General features: G+C 36.0%; 2 protein-coding genes across 3 annotated transcripts in view; both read left to right on the forward strand.

The window, feature by feature from the left end:
- Window positions 1–19,538, forward strand: part of LOC137387483 (treslin-like) — a 79,885-nt gene extending 60,347 nt beyond the window's left edge. For both annotated transcript variants that reach the window (XM_068073914.1, XM_068073915.1), the window contains 4 exons: window positions 1,322–1,651; window positions 6,815–6,958; window positions 7,116–7,212; window positions 19,049–19,538. In XM_068073914.1, coding sequence (XP_067930015.1) covers window positions 1,322–1,651; window positions 6,815–6,958; window positions 7,116–7,212; window positions 19,049–19,323 — 846 coding nt within the window. In that variant the 3' untranslated portion in view covers window positions 19,324–19,538. The remainder of the gene's footprint in view (window positions 1–1,321; window positions 1,652–6,814; window positions 6,959–7,115; window positions 7,213–19,048) is intronic.
- Window positions 11,845–15,929, forward strand: LOC137387078 (uncharacterized). The gene is made up of 3 exons (XM_068073370.1): window positions 11,845–11,911; window positions 15,145–15,501; window positions 15,838–15,929. The coding sequence occupies exons 1-3, from the start codon at window positions 11,845–11,847 to the stop codon at window positions 15,927–15,929; spliced, it is 516 nt and encodes a 171-aa protein (XP_067929471.1).
- Window positions 19,539–22,547: the final 3,009 nt, after the last annotated feature.

The raw sequence follows: 22,547 nt of genomic DNA on the forward strand, positions 1-22,547 counted from the left end.
TTTCGTAATTCATAAGCGTCGTTATTACCTCCATCGGCAAAATATTTTTGTCAACGACTGTTCTAAAGGTTTAGTGAAATTTGATTTATACTGCTATACGATGAATAGCGCGGACTGACCCGGCCACGGGCGCAAGGATTTTCGCCACGCACATACAAAACAAAAATCGCAAGTTGTTTTGTATGTGCGTGGCGAAAATCCTTGAGTGCGTGACCCGGCTAGCCTCTGACAAATAGTTTTCCGAAGTTGATTCCGTGTTGAATCAACGTCGGAATGTTGAATGTTTAAAACGTCTTAAAATTTGTTTTTATTAAACGTATACGTTTTCTTAGCTAAAAAACTATTCATCGTTTGACCTAAACACAGAATACGTGTGTACATTCAATAAGTATCCATTCAAAAAGCGTGAGTGATATACAATGTACTGTTAAACCTCGTAAAACTTTTAATTGAACTGCCTCGGAGTGTTGCTCTTAACGAATCCCAGGTAAAGTAAGGTAATCTTTCCATAAACTTCAAGAAAGATCGGCAAAATTGATCGTGGGTAAAACGCTCAAAAGAAAAAAGATGTCTTTTCTTTGAGCATTTCAACAACGATCAAGTTTTGCCAATGTCAATCTAAAAAACGTCCTGGCAATAACATCACCTCAAACAACAAACCAATCTCAAGTGATAGAAAAATCTCTATACTTTTTGATAAAAACGTTTTAAACTTTACATTAGAAGCATTTAATTTGAAACAAGCCATTTGTGCTTTTGATTTATATTATAGTTTGTATATGTTCATGTATCTACTAATAAATAAGTGAATACATGGACTTGTGACAGTGTTCTGATAACTTGAACACTCTGATAATTCGAACACTTTTGCTCGGTCCCTTGAAGTTTGAGTTATCCGAGTTTCACTGTATTTTATTATTCCGGTTTGGCGGTTTTAGCCTCGCTTTTACGATAAATGTTAGCCGGCCTTTTTAAAACTTTTTTTTAACTGATTCGACGAGAAAGACCAAGCAATGCTGTAGTGGCCATTGAGAACTACCTCGCATGCTCGTATCTCAAAGGTTTCTCATATTTCAAAGCAAAAATTTTCTCAATTTTGCTTTTATCTTGATCTTCTCATGTGTTGAGGCACTCGTATGTCGAGGCACTCGTATGTTGAGGCACTCGTATGTCGAGGCACTCGTATGTTGAGGCACTCGTATGTCGAGGTATGACTGTATATCCGTGAAGTTAGTCTACGTTTGGGATAGAGGTCAGATTTGGGTTACAGTTCAGATACATTTAGTCTTTTCTAGAATGTAGCTCCCATGTCTGTTTGTAGATTTCCAGATGGCTGACTCCTTACAAAGAGTATAACTCATCACCTGTTAAAAGACCCCCTCGTATTCACCGCAAGTCTGCCGGTAACGCCACTCCAGTAGCAGACGAGAATTTGGAACCGAAGGGGTTAATAAAAAAGAAGCTATTTGCGTCTCCTTGTGCCCCTGACTTGGTTTGTCATTTACCTCCCCAGAGCAATGTCGCTACGGCTTCAGAACTGCCAAGAAATACATTAGGTTCAGAGCTGACTGGGAAGGATGGGACTCATTCTGAGTCAACGTCACATGAACCTATAGACTCGATGTTATCGAGTGAAGCAGCGGTGAAAGAGGTAGGTTCTGCCCTGGCAGTGCTGTCAGCAGTCAGACAATCTTCTGATTTGCTCACTTAGAAATAACTGCACTATTGTACTCTATTGCCTATAAGGTTGTTAGAAGTTTCATTTTTTTATAATGACTAATATGAAGTCAAACGTATATTCAGCTTTTTTCCATTCCCATTAATTTATCTAATCAATGAGGTGATAACTTAGCTTTATTGAATTTTGGCAAATAGTTAAAAGCATCTATATACCCTACAGGATGAATTTATTCGCGGAGTTATATTTCGTGAAAATTGTCTTTTCATGCATATTCGCGGATGAATTTATTCGCGGCTGAAAACTGCCACTCTCTAGGAAAAGTTAACTCTATTGCGGCTAGTGATAGAGTTATTCCTACGCATGCGCACACCACGTGTTCCGGTTTATATTTAGCTTACAACTGCGAGGCGATCATGCTAAGCTACGGTAAACAATTTTTGCTGCGCCCAGAAGTTTTCACGAATATTCATCGCTTTGAAGGCCTTTGATAAGCCAACAACTTGTGGTAAGTAATGAGTTTTTCACATTTACTAAATTAGTTGAATTTTACTTTGGTTCTTCGGTAAAACGCAATACTTATTTTTTCCATCCCTACCGCTTCATTATTTGTTTTAGTGTGAGAGAGGGATTTTTTATCATACACCGAAGAACAATGATTGCAAGGGTGGTAGATATCATTCTTAGAAGATCACCAATCATTCAGGGAGGTCTGGAAATTGAGGTTGAAGTGACCGCAGATACTTACGAGGAGAATATATCTGTTTTTAAAAAAGGAACAAAAACGCCTTTGCGAGCACAAGTCTTTGGCCAACCGGCAGAGCTTTGCAATAGTAAGCCACGAGGAGAGCTCTGATGATAACTTCCTTACCAGCCATGTAGTAGCAAAAGAATCGCCTTCAACATCTACCCAAGACAGTGACAGAGCTGCTATTACCAAACTAACTAGTCAGAAAGCACCATTACACGCTAGTATTCACATATCAAGAGTACCAATTTAATTTTATTGCTAGACAACCGCCATATGGACTAAACTGTTTATATTTACTCCATTCATCATTTGTAAAATTTTATTTGTATTTGAAATATTTTATTTGTACACTCAAGTTTGTAATAAATTATAATATATCTATACATGAAATAAAATATATAATTTAATCTTGTTTGCTGCAGCGATATCAAGGAGTTGTTGTCAATGAAGGGGTCTAGGTTGACTGGTTGCTTCTCTGCCAATATTCCTGCCTTGATGAATATTACTACTTGTCTCCAATTTTCGTAATCGGAGTAGGTTGTTTCATTCTCAATCTGCAGTAAACACAAAAAAGAAAAAATATTAACGAGTGTTAAGTACGTACAAAAACAATAGCTGAAGTATTTAATGAAAGCGATAAGTTTTTAAACAAAAGAATTAACTAATGCAGTTGATTATGGAAAAACGTATCTGCACTGCAAATCAAATACATACCATAATGTCCAGATCATGATCGTCCTCGACTTCCGTATTAGAGATTGATGGAGTTGATTTTAATGTAAAAAGACTAGGAGAGCTTTTTTGCGACGCTGAAGCCATGCCGAATAACTTGTGAAAACCTTGAATAATTTTGTAAAATGTGACGCAATGGCAATAAAGCTCGAAGCCTGGCGATGATTTTAAAGAAGTTTTGGAACTCGGCTACGTTTAGTACTTCTGCCTAGCGGCTATTTTCGCGACGACGCCATTCTGCATATCTTGTGACAACCTCGAATAATTTTGTAAATAAATGTGATGCATTGGCAATGGTGTTAGCTCAAAGCTCAGGCAATGATTTTAAAAATGTTTTGGAACTCAATTACGTTTAGTATTTATATTAAAAACTAGGCTAGCGACTAGTTTTCAATTTGATGCAGTAGTTATTCTCTCTTGTGATTAAAAATAGATCTAATTATTCACGGAATTTAATAATTCGCGGGATTGACTGTTCACGAAATCGCGAACTTTTATGACCAACGAATATTTTCATCCTGTAGGGTATATATTTCTCGAAATTTGTCATAGATATACGGCTATAGATCTTAAAATCTTGGAATAAATATTCCGTACTGAAGAAGATTCGATCTCGGACCCTGCCGGTTTCACCAGTCTGACACCTTACCCACTAGACTACAGAAATTGAATTGCTAGCTTGCCAATATAAGACATTATATGAGAGCAAATACAGTCATACTTCAACTTACGAGCTTAATGCGTTCCGAGACTGAGCTCGTATGTCAATTTACTCGCATGATGGTGCAATTTATTTATATATAGAACAATTAAATATATATTTATTGGTTTCCATACTCTGTAAAATGCAAATAAAACACTCAAAACAAGATATTGTAACAGAAAGAACATGTTGGTTATTGTCCTAACTTACCATTTGCTTTCAAAAAGCAACAAATAAAAAATAATGCAAGGAAATGTGTTAAATTAAAATGTAAAATTAAATACATACAATAGCAGCTAACGCTAGCATTTGCCAGGGAGGGAGATATAAGTTATCCTTCATTACAACAGTTGACTTTGATAAATTTTGATTTTATCAGTCTTAAAAGACAAACTTAGAAGCAAATCTAAAAGCAAACTTTTATTTTTAACTTAACATAATTAAAATTTCTTTGGCGTTCATAGTTTGAAGTTTCTCGCTAGTTAGCTAATTTTTCCTTTGTTTCGCTTTCACGGCTAGCCGGCCATTTTAAGATGAACCTATCTAAGGACATTTGCCTTTGTCGCCCTTTCAACATGTCGCGATTAGGACGAACACAGGTGTCGTCACAAAGGGTTAATGCACGACCACTAGCCAACTTGTCCGAATGTCTATTTTTATAGTTTTGATAGATAGCAACGACCTTTTCAAATAGCGTCGTTTCAGTTACGCTGTCACCGGCCAATTGTTTATTTTATATCCAATGCCTGAGCGGTCTCTCCATCAGCGGTAGTGAAGATCGCCGCGCCGTTTAGAAACTACTGTTAGTACTTTTGCGAGCTAAATGCCCTGAATATAATCCTTCTGTTTGATAATTGTGGATGTATTTCTGTCAAATTGCTGAGCTAGCTCAATCATGCATACACATTTCGCATATTTTTCAATAATTTTCCGTTTAATATCAATTGTTATCATTTGCTTTTTCTTTGCATTATTTTTCATTTTACTGGCAAACTTTCGGTCTACGCACAGTACTTTTAATTCACATAATTCTGCACTGAAAAGCGTGCACAAAAACACGGTACAAAAGTATAACCTGTGCAGTTGAAAAATACAGATTGATGCTGTTCTCATAAAACACCTCCGGCATACTTGGCAACTGACTCACGTGTTAGCGCTAAAACTTGCTTAAAAGCTGGCTCGTATCTCAAGTTTCTTGTACGTTGGAGCACTCGCAAGTTGAAGTATTACTGTACCTAACTGCTTTGCGTATGACGCGGATCATACCTAGCATAACGTCATGAGAAGCTGTTCGCTCACATTATTAAATTGGCTAATAGCAAGCAACTCTCACTACTTCTCGTTGTTTATAAGACAAAACACTTTTCTCATAATATGTAGTTTGAAAGTTAGAATGGCAAATGTTGTTATATAGGTAAAATACAAATCAATTTTCTGTCCAAAGACTTTTCTATTACTCGGGCAACGCCGGGTGGCACAGCTAGTTTTGTTATAAGATGACAATTCCTTCAAGCCAACACTTGTTGATATACCGATGAGAGGGTAATTCAAGATACCAGAATTGGTATTTTGAATTTACTTTGAACAAGAGCCGTGTCCGTTCTCACTCCAAAGCCAGGGTTGATGGTTAGGAAAAAAGATTGTGTCATACCAGTTTCGAAACCGAGGTTTTCAAAATGGTAGATCAACAACTACACCACTGGCATATCTGAAAAGTATTACATAAGGTCAATATATTTGACAATCTCTCGGCGCACACTAGACTACTAGTGTACTAGTGTACTAGTGGATATAAAATGGTACAGCTTGGAACTTAACATTTCTACCTGTACTCCTAAAGAAAGGACAAAAGATGCCTTCTGAGCTCAAACTGTTGATTACATAGCATCTGATCTATTCATAATGATGACTAAGATGCTAGATGAATTGCAGAAAGCGAGGCATTGCTTTGATAACCATAGTCATAACATACAGGATCTATAGCTGGTTCGCTTGCCTCCAAATCGCTGCGGCCTGATAATTCACTCGGCACCTCGAAATACTTCTCAGTGAGATTAGGCATGTTCCAGCAGAATCACCTGTCATACAAACGAGGAAATGATGGCTCTTCAATATAAACATGCTCAGTTTGAGAGGTTTAGGCTGAAAAATATGGATTACAACTATGCTTTGGCTGGGCCGAGTTTATTGTGAAACCAGGTTCTACATTTAACCTCGGTAGAATGTGCATTGGTTAATTATTGTATACATAGTTTGCTCAGGATTTAGTTGGGTCTTTTTAGTTTTGTTCTATGTAAATTATTTTAAAAACAAAAGAATCCTTTGATTTATAATTTTTATTTTGGTAATCTTTTTCTTTTTTTGACAATAAACTGGTACTTAGCGATGTTTTGATGTCTACAGTGTTCAGTAACTGACAAATATGTTGTTTTTAACTTGAAATACTTATTAAAAAATTGACTATATATTTGGGCCATTTTAGAATCCTAATTAGTAATTGGAAGTATATCGCATCGACACTAGTTACAGTGTGTTGGTGTTTGTTTGGAGTCGATATACAGCCAGTGGAAAGCTTTATTGACCATTTTACAGCCTACTCAACACTTCATTGGCCATTATACAGCCAGCTCAACATTTCATTGACCATTTTACAACCAGCTCAACACTACTTTAGCCAATAAGCATCTAGCCCAATGCTACATTGGCTAATATACAGCCAGCTCAACATTTCATTGGCGGATATAGAGCCAGCTCAACACTTCATTGGCCAATATACAGCCAGCTTAACATTTCATTGGCGGATATAAAGCCAGCTCAACACTTCATTGGCCAATATACAGCCAGCTCAGGCATCATTACATCAGTGATTCAGTCTAAAAGAAATGGTGACAAACCACAGAAGAATAATAAATTTCAATGGTAGGTCTTACACAATAGTTGATAATTGTAGCCTCAGATCCTGCACACCCCAGTGAAAAACAAGGAATGCAAATGCGGAGCTCATTCTCCACAAAAGATTCGCCGGTCCCCTAGAAGCTGCTCGCTATCTCATAGTCAAAATAACCAGATTACCAGAGGAAACTCTTCAACTCAGGTGTGACCTTCACCCCTCTCTTGCATTTTCACAACCTGACAAGTATACATGACAGTTTTTACTCTAATTAAATGCATGCGGTGAACCATACTTTGAATTTAATGGGTCAACCGCTTCTTTTTGAATGGCTATAGTGCACCTTCTAATCATATTTCAGGGGTGTGGAGAGAAACTGACGCCTCGGAAGTTGTCTCCGTCAACCAACAGACTCCTATCTCTGTCGACAAAGAGAGGAAGTGACACAATGTCTCAAGGTAGGAAGACAGCTAGGTTCCATTCTCTACCCCTCTGAAGATCACATCACATTCTATTAGATTCTACCGGAAAGTATATATATTTTTTATCGTTTGAGATTTTGTTTCTTGTTTGAGGTGATCTGGCTGGCAGTATGTTTTAAGATTTAAATCGACAAAACTTGACCGCAGTTAAAATGCTCGAGAAAAAAAGATATGTCAGACTTTCCCCAAAATGACATCAAAAAATTGTCACTTTTCTGTTTTTCCTGTCGGCCAATCAGCATAGAGAACACATATGTTTACACAACATTTAGAGCAAAATAATGTGACAATTTCTAACCAACCTATCTTTAAATCTTTTTAGACATCTATAGGAATGTATCTGAGGCTATATTTGATGTTTTATTCCAACAACCAAATGCAAATGGGCAAATGCAAAATAAAATGTCATTAGAGACTCGTAATACTGTAACTTGAACGCAATAGTCGATGCCAATAACGAGAGAGAGAGAAACAGGAAACTTAACTTTTGACATCATTTTCGCAAAGATCTGGGCGCATTCTCTTCTGAGTATTTAACCACGATCAAGTTTTATCGATTTTAATCTTGGAACACCCTGTTAATCAGATCGCCTCAAACAACAACCAAAGTCTCAAAGAATAGAAAAATATCTATACTTTCAGATGAAATCTACTAGAACTTGATGTGATCACATCTTTAATGATACGTCATGTTGAAACTATTGGGAATACCATGTATCTTGCAAGGTGAACCCAAACTAACAATATTTGTAAGTCCTAATGCTATCCTATATCATAAAAATACAAAATATTTCATCTAAGAGTTGACCTGTGGTTCATTTTATAAAACAAAAATCCTTTATTAATTTGTTGTTCTGCTATATTGAAGCTGCATCTTACAAATATAAGTCCACAGGATCATCATGTTGTCCTTCCAAAATTGTTATTATGATACATCGAAAGAGGGGAACCATTTTCCATTTGTTTCGTTTATCACTAAATGTTTTCCTATTTCATAATATTGAAATAACATTTGCTTGAATAATCAAAGCTGTGTTCCTTTGTAATACAAAGGTACAAAAGCAATCCATCTTTGTTATTCTTCAACATACTTTCTGCCAACTTTTATATTTGCTGTATTTTCACGGACCATTGCATTACTAAAAGCTCATAGTATATTGATGCACTTGTACAAGGTATTCCTTTTATTCGGAATAAGGTAAACGAGGCATTTTTTTTACAAGGGTAGCCCGAGTGCCAAGAGTTACGTCAAAGCAAACAAACACGGTTTGTCAAGATGCCAATGTCATTTGAAGTACATTTTGAGCAGCTAGATTCATTAAACATGTGGTCAGTCACGGATGTCAGGTATTGGCAGCATAACCAATCTTCTGTGTTTGCTGACACACGGCTTTTTCCTTGTGGTTTTCGTCAGGTAGAACCGCTTTTTGTGGCGTTTAAAGTATTGATTTTGCGATTTTAGCGAATTCATTGGCTAATGCTTTCATAAATACAGTAATCCATCATTTTTTCATAAATACAATAGTCCGTCCTTTTTTGTAGTTAATCGGATCAGCAAAAAGTGAAAGTCCACGAAATAGAAACTAATAAACTCGTATCTAATAAAGTTACTATTTCATAAGCAATTTCCTTTTTTATTAGGTTTATTAGACAATTTAGAGGGTCAAGGGCATTTAAAAGGCGTGATGAAGGGTTGGTTTTTTGTTTGTTTGCTTTATTTCATCAATAATATATGAATATATACAAAATTAATTAAAACTAGACAACGAGCGTTCAGAGAAGGTGATGATGAGGCCACGTGCGCGATAGCAAAAGCTAATATTTAGTGCGGACCTAGGTGGCAGATTACAGGCAAAAATTAATTAGGCATTATAGTTAAAAAAATTATCTCGATAGCCATGCTCTTAAGCTCCTCATAAAACCTAATGTGTTTTGTATACTGCGAATAGAAATAGGCAGTGTTCCATAAAACAGCTTCTTGATAAATTGGTCTTTTGTGACCAGCAGCGGAAGATGCTTGCTGATGTCACAAACACTTTGCACTTTTACACTTTACAAAACTTAATAGGAAAAATACGAACCATGACAACTGTTATCATAATGATGCTCGCAGAGTGATCTCACTGGGCCAGAGTATGAGAGTGATTCATATATTTTAGTTTTATAAATTTTGATTTATTTTTTAATGACTTAGTTTTTAGGGATTTTTTTACCTAGTGAAGTATTGAAGCCGCGAAAGCCGATCCGCAAAGCAGCGAGGTAACACTGTACTTACACGTTCAAATCATCTTTCTATTTATGACACGAGTCAGACAAGTTGAGAAATATAGTTAATGTATTATCTTCTCTGAAGGAATACGAAATAATCTTCAGAGCTTGGAGCCTCAGCGCCTGTTGGGATCAATCCCTATGATTTATTATAATTGTGCGCAATCAATCTTTCTCAATCTTTTGAAATTAACGAAACTAACTTTGCCTGTTAATCCCTGATCCTATGGTTTATCGACTTCCTTCATTACCTTTCTAATCGATTGTAAGTGTATCTACGGTATATGTTAGCAGTGTTACCTGTAGTTAGTAATAGCAAATGGTGAGCTTTCATTGTTCTTAATAATTAGGATTTTACTAAAAGAGTTAAGAGTGTCCAAGTTTTTTATAAGCATTCTATAACAATATTATATTATTATTACTATTATATTACAACAGTAAGTCTGGTGATATATAACAATATTGTATTATTATTACTATTATATTACAACAGTAATTCTGGTGATGCTCGTTTAAATTTACACACTTCAACTTGTTATACTAACTTCAGTTTATTTTATTTTATCTATTTATTTGGTTGCATGCACCTATTTAATTTTATATGGTCGCTCTCCTTCTTTGGTCAGAACCATTTTACATACAACACTTAGTAATATACACTCACTTGCTTGTATGCACAACTAGCAGTAAGTCTGGTGATGCCAGGGATTTATTTTATTTCTAATAAGATAGTCTGCAGGTGGGTGTTTGAGTGGCTGGTTTTTAGAAACCACGCGGAGTTTCGAAACCAAGTATTTAGAGACTTGGCTGAAGGCAAAAAGCGTATGTGTGTGAGTTTGGATGTAATTGACTGAAATGTAAGTAAATGTCTAGTGTTTACAGTAGACTAACAGACACAATAACAAAGGGGGATACTGTTAATATAGATGTTAACTCAACCTTATCTGTAATATAGGCCTATTTTAGGGTATACAAACAAGGACTGTGTCATACAAGCAACTTGCTAGCTGCTTGCCTATAGTACAATTGGCTGTAAAATATGTTATAAAAAAGTTGGAAATGAAAGGATTAAACAAATAAATAAAATATTTATTATTATAAAATTATTTGGTGAAATCTTTTGCTGCCAACTTTTATATGTCATATTTAACAGCCAGTCGCCCTGTCTTAAGGTTGAAATTTTGTATGCATGACTAAACATAATTGTGTTCTATTTAAAATTCTATGGGAAGGATTGAAAAGCAATACAGTAGATGCTTCTATAACGTATACCTCCTATAACGTAAATTCCACATAGCATTTACGTTCTAGGAGCATCTACTGTATATCTTTATCAATAAAGTTAATTGCATTCCGTACATTGAAAATGAAATGAGTATTCAGGATTGAAATGAAAACAGTTACGGTCAATTATGTGAATATTATTTTAATATTTTGATTCACAAAAACATTTGTCAATAAAACGTTAAACAATATTTTTTAAATAAGTTTATTGCTGCTTTTACATTAGTAAAATAATCCTTATAAACAGTGACAGGTAATGTAGTTGTCAACAGCTAATTTGAGTAAGCTAGTATTCGTATTGCTAAACTTACTAATAAGAACCGTGAGAGCAAGCTTTAGTCACGCTGCTCGTAACGCAGAGTCGTAACCCAGATAACGACTCATATTGCCCAATGAATCCGTTGCATTCTGTGTAGCTTAATGGGTTAGTTTGTCGCCTTGTGAATGGAAGGTTCCGAGATCAAATCTTCTGCGATACGGATTTTTTATTGCTAGGTTTTAATCGCTGTAGCCGGACAGACGGCAACAAACTGAGATTTATATAAATTTAATTCATGTGTAGGGTGAATAAAATAATTGCTAAATTATTGTAATTTTAGAATTGAGCTCTAACTGGGTGCTTTATCCACACTCGGGTAGTCCAATGATCTCTAATCAATTGCTTCATGTGGCTTTTAAAGAAGCTAACGTCTGTTTAGGTGATTTATTTAATAGATTTTCCCACCACAATTTCGATATCTTTAAAAACATCTCCACAAGTTGAGTGCAATCACGAAAGTGAATCATTTTGAGGTACTATTTTCCCCAAAAGAGCTAATCTAGCGAAAAAAGTAAATTAACTGCCTATCATAATCCCATCCAGCTTATAGTTCTATTCTAAATTTCTAACACATGATGTGGCTGGTCACACATCGGAGCAGGGTTTGTTATACACGAAATTTTCCATATAGCGATAGTGTACTGACACCTGGGTGCGCCTGTGCCAAAACGTTAGGCCAAACCGCGCCGACAAGCAGATTATTTCCATTGGGCGCTCTATAGAACGATGGTTGCGCGATGCCTTATGTCAATGTTGTTTCCGCATTTGAAGCTACAGCAAAGCAAGACCTATGCGCGCGCACAAGTGGGACATGCTTCCATGGTGCATCTCATGGGTGTGTCACTTCCAAACAGCACCACTGAATCACGACCGTATGAGAGCGATGTGGCTGTTTCCAGGATGACATTGCATCACCATAGGGGGTTTGTCATTACATTATCGCTGTATGGAGGTTTAGTAATGATGTCACTGGTTTGCAGGATACCAGAGTGCAGGATAAAACTAGGCAAAAATCAATACATTGTATCTTTATAAAACTGAGCTTGGTGTTAGTGAGACAAGTACAAAAAAATATTATCTACTTTAATAATGCAAATGCTTTTTAAATAGCATTCATCGTTAGTGCAGAAGAGGGTATGTTGCAATGATGTAAAGACGGTCTGTTTATAATTTTTTCACAAAAAACAATAATAGTTATAACTTTTTACTATAGAGAGTTTTAATATAGACAGAAATTTTACGGATTTTGTTGCAAAAGCAAATCTTACTACTAACATAATTATGGGTGTGGTGTAATGTAAGCTAATCTATCAGGCTAACATATTACCAGTGAGTTTAAGGTTGCTATGCGCCACTACCCAGAATTACTAGGAATCTTACACAAAGTATCTCAATACTGAAATATTTTAAAAGTCTGCATAGTTTGTACCACTCCATTTTTAATTTTGTTTAATTGCAAAAGCAGTCTGTGAAAAATCTATTGTTTTTAGCTGCGTGAAAAATATTAATACAGCTAAATTCTTTCAAGGTGCGATGCACACTTGAGGGGTGATCACACGAGAGCCGAAACGAACTAAACGACGCAAAACGACGTCGCTGTCAGTTGTAAACTGTTCTGCCGAAGACATTTCTGGCCGAAACGAACCATTTCGGTCCTGCTCGAAATTTCGTAGCCAAACCCTTGCTCATATTGGCTGGTTAAAATTTTAGTGAGCACGCGTCACATTTCTCCTTACGTGTGTGCGTGCGTGTGTAAAGTTAAAAAAAGAAATGGGACGATCTTTTTATTTCGTTAAATAAACAACATGAAGCAATTTTCGATAAGGCTCATCCGGACTTGTGATTGTGTTGCATAAATGTAAGATGTTGCACTTAAGTTTTGCATTAATGTAAGATAATGGTTGTGGTTTTCTTTCGTATAGAATATAAGTAATGTGTCATACTCATCCTGATGAAAAACCGTTGACTGATTTATTTATGTAAAACCACAGTACTATGATAAAGACTGTTTTTGTTTGTTATGTACTCAGCATAGAAAAACATTCATATGTTAACAAAAAATATAATTTTCTTGATGGGAAGGGTTGCCAAAATCATTGTGATTTATTTTGAGCAGCTGAACGATCTTCTGATAAATATGCTGCGTAATTATAATTAGTAATTGTTCCTCAAAGTTTTTTGTTTACAATAGAAATATTTAGCTCAAATACATAAAAACTACCAATGGAACAGTGTCCTGTCTCCATGCGTATGGTATCTAGGAAGCGAAGTGACTTCGGATGCCGTGTGACATGTGGCTTAGTCGAGCTGAAGTAAAACAACCTCCAAACCAAACCTAAGTCGGTTCGGCCATCATGTTACCACGACTTTATGCTGTTGAAAAATATAACGAGCCCCTATTGCATAGAATGTTTCAATGCTCTATTGCTGTTGGTTTGTATGTTTCTGAACTTGCGCTGACAGCTACATCACAGATAATTTTTTGCCATCATCCGTTGATGGTCTAAAAAGCTCTATGTCTACTCTCTAGCTGATTAAGTTTGGCATTATTTTTGAACAATGACCTTACATGTATGTTCACAATGGACTTACATGTATGTTCACAATGGACTTACTTGTATGTTCACGATGGCCTTACATCTATGTTCACGATGGACTTACATGTATGTTCACAATGGACTTATATGTATGTTCACGATGGCCTTACACGTATGTTCATGATGGACTTACATGTATGTTCACAATGGACTTACATCTATGTTCACAGCGGACTTACATGTATGTTTACAATGTACTTACATGTATGTTCAATTCCATAGGAACCTTTATATCGTTTCAGGCACATAACTCAAACATAAGCATATATTAATTTTTGAAAAATAAGTTTTCGTGAAAAGGTTTAAAAAATGAAACCAGCATGTCTTTTCGGCGTGATGAATAGAAACACCTCTCAGAGATTTTTTTGTCTACAACTAATATTTCTTGTCGGTAAGTGCAACAAAATTTTATGCAAGATAATTGTAGTTGAATCTTTATATTATATATATAATATAATATATATGTAATATAAATATATATATAATATATATAATATTATATATTATATCTATTACCAGGTAAGAAAATATTGTCATTGTGTATCAGTCAATTCTGTTTGCAGCAAGATCTTGCAGCAGATTGGCTGTTCTATATGCAGCTTTACAGCAACTGTTTGGCTTAAAATGATGAAATTATGGAAAGATTGCATCGTTATTCTCCATTTGTCCTTGCGAACACAGTTTTGATTTACATCCTTCCTACAATATGTTAAACATGAATATATATTTTATCATAAAAACTGTGTGCCTAAAATCACAACCAAGATTATTCAGTTACTCTTTTCATGAATTTCAGTTTTTGCTGTTATTAAGAAAATTTTGAAAACAAGGCAGGCTGTAGTTTGTTAGTTTTTTCTTTATCACCATATGCAGAGATTTTTGTCGAAAGATTTTAGTGAATTCCAAAAAAATGAGTGTATATATATATTTGTTAGAAATAAAGCATTGGTGCTAAAAAAAACTTGGTGAAAAGGAAAGTATTTTATTAATCGTGTAGATATAGACTAAAAGCAATTTTTTTGCATGTTTGGGTAGTTTTGAAACGATTCCCATTTTTTACTTCTATTAGTGAACAGCAAAGTGTCATAATCCAACGGATTTGGCATAAACCTATGCTTCTGCCAAGCATAAGCATAAACTATGCTTATGCTTGGCTTCCAAGTATCATGCATGTATGTATGCATCATGTATGTATATCTATCGCATGTAGTCTACCACTTGTATGTACATCTATCGCATGTAGTCTACCACTTGTGTGTACATCTATCGCATGTAGTCTACCACTTGTATGTACATCTATCCATGTAGTCTATCACTTGTATGTACATCTATCACATGTAGTCTACCACTTGTATGTACATCTATCGCGTGTAGTCTACCACTTGTATGTACATCTATCGCATGTAGTCTATCACTTGTATGTACATCTATCGCATGTAGTCTATCACTTGTGTGTACATCTATCGCATGTAGTTTACCACTTGTATGTACATCTATCGCGTGTAGTCTACCACTTGTATGTACATCTATCGCATGTAGTCTACCACTTGTATGTATATCTATCGCGTGTAGTCTACCACTTGTATGTACATCTATCGCATGTAGTCTACCACTTGTATGTACATCTATCGCGTGTAGTCTACCACTTGTATGTACATCTATCGCGTGTAGTCTATCACTTGTATGTACATCTATCACGTGTAGTCTATCACTTGTATGTACATCTATCGCGTGTAGTCTACCACTTGTATGTACATCTATCGCGTGTAGTCTACCACTTGTATGTACATCTATCGCGTGTAGTCTACCACTTGTATGTACATCTATCGCGTGTAGTCTACCACTTGTATGTACATCTATCGCATGTAGTCTATCACTGGTGTGTACATCTATCGCATGTAGTCTACCACTTGTATGTACATCTATCGCGTGTAGTCTGCCACTTGTATGTACATCTATCGCGTGTAGTCTACCACTTGTATGTACATCTATCGCGTGTAGTCTACCACTTGTATGCACATCTATCGCGTGTAGTCTATCACTTGTGTGTACATCTATCGCATGTAGTCTACCACTTGTATGTACATCTATCGCGTGTAGTCTGCCACTTGTATGTACATCTATCGCGTGTAGTCTACCACTTGTATGCACATCTATCGCGTGTAGTCTATCACTTGTATGTACATCTATCGCGTGTAGTCTATCACTTGTGTACAGGCGTCTGAGACGAAAACCTATTGAGTGTTAAGTTTCTTGATTTCGATTGGTTGTAACATTCAATAGATGTGCAGCCATAAAACAGTCAATTATATAAATTATAAAGCTATGAAACAATAATCAGATGATAAATAGAAATAATATGAGCTAACTTTGCATACCTGACTTAATGAGGCAGTAATGCTCCTATACATAACGCTGCCATTGCCTGTCTAGTTCCGAGCAAAATTCCATATTGCTATCTATTACATTAATCTACCAATAATGTTCATCTGGCATGATTGATTGCAGGGTTAGTAGAGGGGCATTCAGATTTTCTTTTAATATTCTAGAGGGGTACTTCTGACAACAAATTAAAACAGTGTCTATCATTAAATGGTTACGCACTGATCATTAGTTTAGTCCTGCACTTAATAATAATCGTAGAGTTATCCTCTATATGCCGCTTTTATGACACTGTGACTACTCTATTGATGACCCGCTAAGGTAACCAATAAAATATTTTTAGTTGAGCGTCTGTTGTAAGGCAAGTAGTCAGTTATTGTAGCCTTAAAACCATTAAAATATTTGCAAGGATCTCAGGCTCTCAAGCCACTACTTTCAGCTATATATTGCCATGCATAGGCTTGCGCCGCTTATCAACTTAACCCAACTCCATTATTTAGTGCCCTCCTTTGCCCTAATCAACGCTAAAACTACCGTTATTCTCGTAACATTTTCAAGGGTAATCAATCGGAATTCGAACACCACGTGTTCACCTTAAGGAGTCAAAAAGAAATCTGAGTTAGAAGTTCGATATTCGGTATATCTTATTCTGAACACACTCATTCATCATCAGGACACTTTTGAGTAACCTGCGTGTAGGAGTGTGCGTATCGGGTACCTGTATATGTGGTATTCAAGTTCTGATCACTACTTTTTCTAATAGTACGACAACAATTATTTATAGTAATTTTGGCCTTGGCTGAGGACGAGAAGGTACACGGTAATTGGGTCAGATAGAAATCCTTTGTGGAATAGCTGCATGCCTGCTGAAGCATCATTGAAAGCCATTGCCAAGATCTTTGTTTTTTTAATGGTTGCAAGTTCCGATAACCGAGTTAATGTCATATAACAAATGCTAAATGCTAAAAAAAATTTTATTCTAGCAGCTGATAGAAACATTTTTTATTCAATTAAGACTAAAAATGTTTTATTTCAATAAATGCTGAAAAATTTTTGTTCAATTTGTCTCTGGGTATTTTTCTAATCGATGAGGCAAATAGACTATCACTTCGATCAAGTACAACTGAAGGTGGCATTTAGAAGATAAGTTGGTGAATAGAGCTAAAAGTGTGCCCATCTAGTAAATATCAGTATTCCATGATAAATATTGTTAGACATCTCGTTATGGTGTACACATGTGGAATCCAAGAACACCATACATTGATATTGCAAGGAAACCTTATGATGATGGTTACATGTATGTTCATCATATGGTATCGAAGATGAAGCCCAGAAGTTGTCCGAGTTGGAACGATGGCAGATTTCCAGCAAGATATGTCTTGGCTGGAGTTTTAAGCGCTCATAGTTTAATCGAGATAAAGGACTCTACATTCACCTTTATTATTCATGAACGATCCAGTAGCACCTTAGTCTAAGTTCTTGAACTCATCATCTAAACTAGCAGGAGATATTGTTCTCAAAACTGCTGAACATATTAACGAGGAACATTTGGTAAAGTGATCATTCGGTAAAGCGATTGGGCGATGGATGCTGATTATTGACTATAATTGACAGAATTGTATACTTACCTGATAGTATCTGAGGAGATATATCAGCTAGTAGAATAACCTTTATAGTGTGTTTGAGACAACAGATGAGCGATATGAATCAAGAGTAAAGTGGAGATACCACCTCCTACACTACAACAATTCACTCACAAATCTCTCTTAGTGATTTTCTAGGACGGGTAGAGCCTAAAGAACTTTCGACTCTCAGATTCAAGATGGAAGCGTAAACTTTGGGACGTTGCATATTTTATTTACAAAATTTATAATTGTCGTTTGCAATCGCTCACTTTGCTTGCTGTTTGTACACTCTCAGATGACTTGTGAATTCCATCCTGGATCCAGTTATTCTGTCATATCAAGGGCAGAGGAGTTTTGACTAGCTTTAGGAATAGCCCTTTTTGGTTTCTCAAATCGATTTTCTTCAAAGATGCTTATACTAGTAGATCACCATTAATTTTATTGCTTACCAGATTCTTTCAAATATTGCTTCTGATCAACTCAGTTCAATTCTACAAGGAAGACTGTGTTTGTATTGTTCCTTGGGCTTTCGTGCCTTTGAAGCATGTTTTTGCCATCTCCCAGCTCTGAATATGTTATTTGTTTAGGTAGGCAAGTATCATTCAGGCATACCATATGTCCAGACTCCTCCGCTGGTTCATCTCTCTCGCCCGATGTCAATAGCGTCAACTGGCTCATAGACGCTGATGTCAATATGTCTCTCTTGTCAATGTTCTGTGTCAATGTCAAAATTCTGATCCTCAAAATTTTTGGAGGTTATGGTTGTAGGTGACCCAAAACTCAGAGCCGTATAGGATAGTCGAAAGAATATCACCATGCACCTTAACTGTCGTGTTTTTGCTTATGTCTTCGCTGTTGATGACTCATCAGTAGGTTTCCACCAGATTTCTCTGCTGCTTGTAATCTTCGGTCATTCTCTGCACTTATGCTGACTTGAGGTAGAGACATAACAGCGAGAGCGTTTGGTATTTAGAGATGAGCCCTCCTTTTTCAACATGTTACCCTCATATTCCTACAGGAACTTTGGCTAAGATTAGTTGAGACTGGAGAATTCTTGAATCCCTAATTTGGTCCATTAGAGGTTTCTAGTTTGTTCCCTTACAACTCAAATGAGAGTGAAGAAATTCTGTGAAAATGGTAAAATTGTTTCCTCTGATGCTGTTGGATTCAGCCAAAGCTAAAATCAATCCATTCACATGGACTTAAAGATTTTGTAGCATATTGAAATTGAGAATAGAAATTATGGTAAAACTATAAATACATGTACCTTTTTTGTATAGAGTTTATCAAAAGCGATTGAACATTTGAGGTACTTATCGATGCACTTTCTATTTTAGAGAACTGGAAAGAAACCCGGTCTTTTTCATCTAATGATGCCTCTTCTAGTGGTGCTGCTAACGTGAAAGAAATGGAGCATCGAGAACAACTACCTCATCTCCAATTTTGGTCCCCCAGTAGGAAGTCGGTGAGTCTGGTTCAAAAATTCACCCCTCAACATCAACGAGTTCAAAAACAATCACCAAAATATTCACCAATGTCGGCTGGAGATCTTCAGAGCCTGCTCAAATCTCCATTTGTGACAGAAGAAGAAACGGAGAGCCTGCAAGGTTGAAAAATGCCATAGGTTTTTAGTATTCCAAGATGTTTTATACAGAATTTCTATATCCTTTCGGGAGTTATCTGTCCTCGAGAATAGGTGTTATTAACTATTAATTTATAGCCTGGTTTTTGTCTTTAGTATGTGATTCATGTATATTTTACCACATCATTACTTTTTTAAATAATAAAGTGATTGAATGGTTGTAGCACTTGTTTGACATTGCCGTTAGCTGGTCTCCTTTTACTGCGGTTTTGTATGCACACAAATACCTCTCTCTCTCTCTCTCTGTTGCATGTGGAAGCAGTACTTCCTTCAAACCATTCCAAATAGATGAAGATGAAAGGATATCAAGGTTAGCTTCATACAGTTGGCAGTATACCAGATTTATCGGATGCATTGGGTTCATTATCCAGCATGCAAAATAATACAGCACATATACAGTGTCAGAATAGTGATGTTTATCACCTTCTTAATAGGAAAGAGTATTACTTAGGGTGGGATTTGAATTGCAGCCAATGGGTTAAAATATTACGTAAACTATGGGAAATTCTATCTCACAATCCAATTCCTTCACATATACAGTATATTAGACAACGAATCCCTCCCCAACCTTTATCACCAATTGCACAACAAGTTAAAGTAGCGGTATGGCTTATCTCTCAAGTACCCACCAAAACTAACTTCAAAAAGTTACACATGTGTACATATCTGTTGATTACTCCGCTAGTGTGTTGAAGAGTGTCCTCCCTCCTTATAAGGGGGCTTGAAATACACTCGACTAAAAACCGCCATTCAGCTTAACTTGGCCGTAAGTTACCATAGCAACTGATTTTCAATTTAGGAAATTGAAGCCTTCAAATAGGACCTGATTCGCGATTTATTTAAGAACATTTTTGAGTTGGAAAACTGTCATGACCAGGAAATAGGGTTACCACAAGAGTGACCATAATAAATGGAAAACTGTCATGACCAGGAAATAGGGTTACCACAAGAGTGACCATAATAAATGGAAAACTGTCATGACCAGGAAATAGGGTTACCACAAGAGTGACCATAATAAATGGAAAACTGTCATGACCAGGAAATAGGGTTACCACAAGAGTGACCATAATAAATGGAAAACTGTCATGACCAGGAAATAGGGTTACCACAAGAGTGACCATAATAAATGGAAAACTGTCATGACCAGGAAATAGGGTTACCACAAGAGTGACCATAATAAATGGAAAACTGTCATGACCAGGAAATAGGGTTACCACAAGAGTGACCATAATAAATGGAAAACTGTTATGACCAGGAAATAGGGTTACCACAAGAGTGACCATAATAAATGGAAAACTGTCATGACCAGGAAATAGGGTTACCACAAGAGTGACCATAATAAATGGAAAACTGTCATGACCAGGAAATAGGGTTACCACAAGAGTGACCATAATAAATGGAAAACTGTCATGACCAGGAAATAGGGTTACCACAAGAGTGACCATAATAAATGGAAAACTTTCATGACCAGGAAATAGGGTTACCACAAGAGTGACCATAATTAAGCGTAAATAATATGTTCTATTTATATGCGTAACTAAAATGCATGAACCAGATGCTGTGCAGTTGTTTGTTCGATAAAGGCATTGCGAGATGAAGGTGTCAATCTATTGTTCTAAAACAAACAATAGCAGAGGAAATGCTAATGCATTATGTGGTGTGCCTCAAAATTCATTATATTTCGCAAATGTTACTTGGATGAGTATAAAAGGCATTCAGTTTTAGTATAAATCAGCCCTAAACATTGTAATTGTTCAGTCTTAATTTAAATGTATTTAATTTAAATGTGTCTAGTAGCTGGTTTTCAAATAACTGCTCTTTTTAAGCGCGCTTGGAGTTGGTTAAGTCATCAATATATATATAAACTGGTAAATGGTACTCATGAAATATATATAAGTTTTATATATATAAAATCAGTAAAACAGACTATAACTTTAGATAAAACACTTCATTACTAATAGTAATGAATGGATGCTACGTTTTTATTCATATACAGTGAAACTCGGATAACTCACTCTCGGATATTTCGAACACATGGTTAACTCGAACGGATTTGTTTGGTTCGTTCCTACGCAATGATAAATTGCTTTAGATAACTCGACCTTAACTTCTTAACTCGAACAGTTTTTTTGCCCAACGGCTACCGAGACGGTTGTTATCACTTTAAAATATCACTTTATTCTAAGCCATAGAGATAAACAACAACTTTTAGTAGTTCTTAGGCGTCATTATTACCACTATCGGCAAAATATTTTCGTTAACGACTTTTCTAAAGGTTTGCAAAAAATCAAATTTTACCAAACATCTGCTTGGGGATAGCCCTCCGCAAGCAAGGAGAACCGAGGTAACCTTCAGATAAACTTTAAGAAAAATCGGCAAAACTGGTTTTTGTTAAAACACTCAAAAGAAAAATATGTCTTTTTTTCTGAGAGTTTCAACCGCGATCAGGTTTTGCCTATTCTAATCTGAAAACGTCCTGGCAGTCACATCACCTAAAACAAACAAACGAATCTCAAGTAATAAAAGGAAAATATTTACACTTTCAAAATTGTTAAAACATTACATGAGAGGTCCCTTAACTTGCAACAAGCAATCATTGCTTTTAATTTATATATAGTTTGTATATGTACTGATAAATACAATAATACATGCACTTGTGACAGTGTTCTCATAACTTGAACACTCTGATAACTCGAACACCTTCTTTGGAACTCTTCCTTTGAACTTCCATAAAACATTCATCACTCATTAGCTAATTTTTCTAGATATATCCAGCAAGTTCCAAATCATTCTCCTTACAAAGAAATATATCAACAACTTGTGGATTTTAAAGGAGACAAAGCTGATTATACTAAAAATTTTGTTTTGCTTGGATTGTTTCCGCTTTTTTATCGTTACCCACTTAGTGATTTAGATAACCTCTCGAGTGCAAGAAGTGGAAGGATGGGTCCTTAGGTCTCATGTTTGCTGTAACAAACTAGTAAGGTGCACACCTTTTACTGAACAAAAATCTGATAAGCTAAACATTTTAGATTGTGGTTTCATTGTTGCTACGTCTTGGCTGCCATTTGTTGGTGTTTGGTAATTTCAATAAAGCAGTGTTTTGATTATACATATACAATGGCCCATCAATCATCTATCGGATATGCTTCACGGAATTTTGAAGATCTCTTCTGATTCACTCATGGCAGTCC

The sequence above is a fragment of the Watersipora subatra genome, chromosome 2 (genome assembly GCF_963576615.1).
Source record: "Watersipora subatra chromosome 2, tzWatSuba1.1, whole genome shotgun sequence".
Classification (NCBI taxonomy): domain Eukaryota; kingdom Metazoa; phylum Bryozoa; class Gymnolaemata; order Cheilostomatida; family Watersiporidae; genus Watersipora; species Watersipora subatra.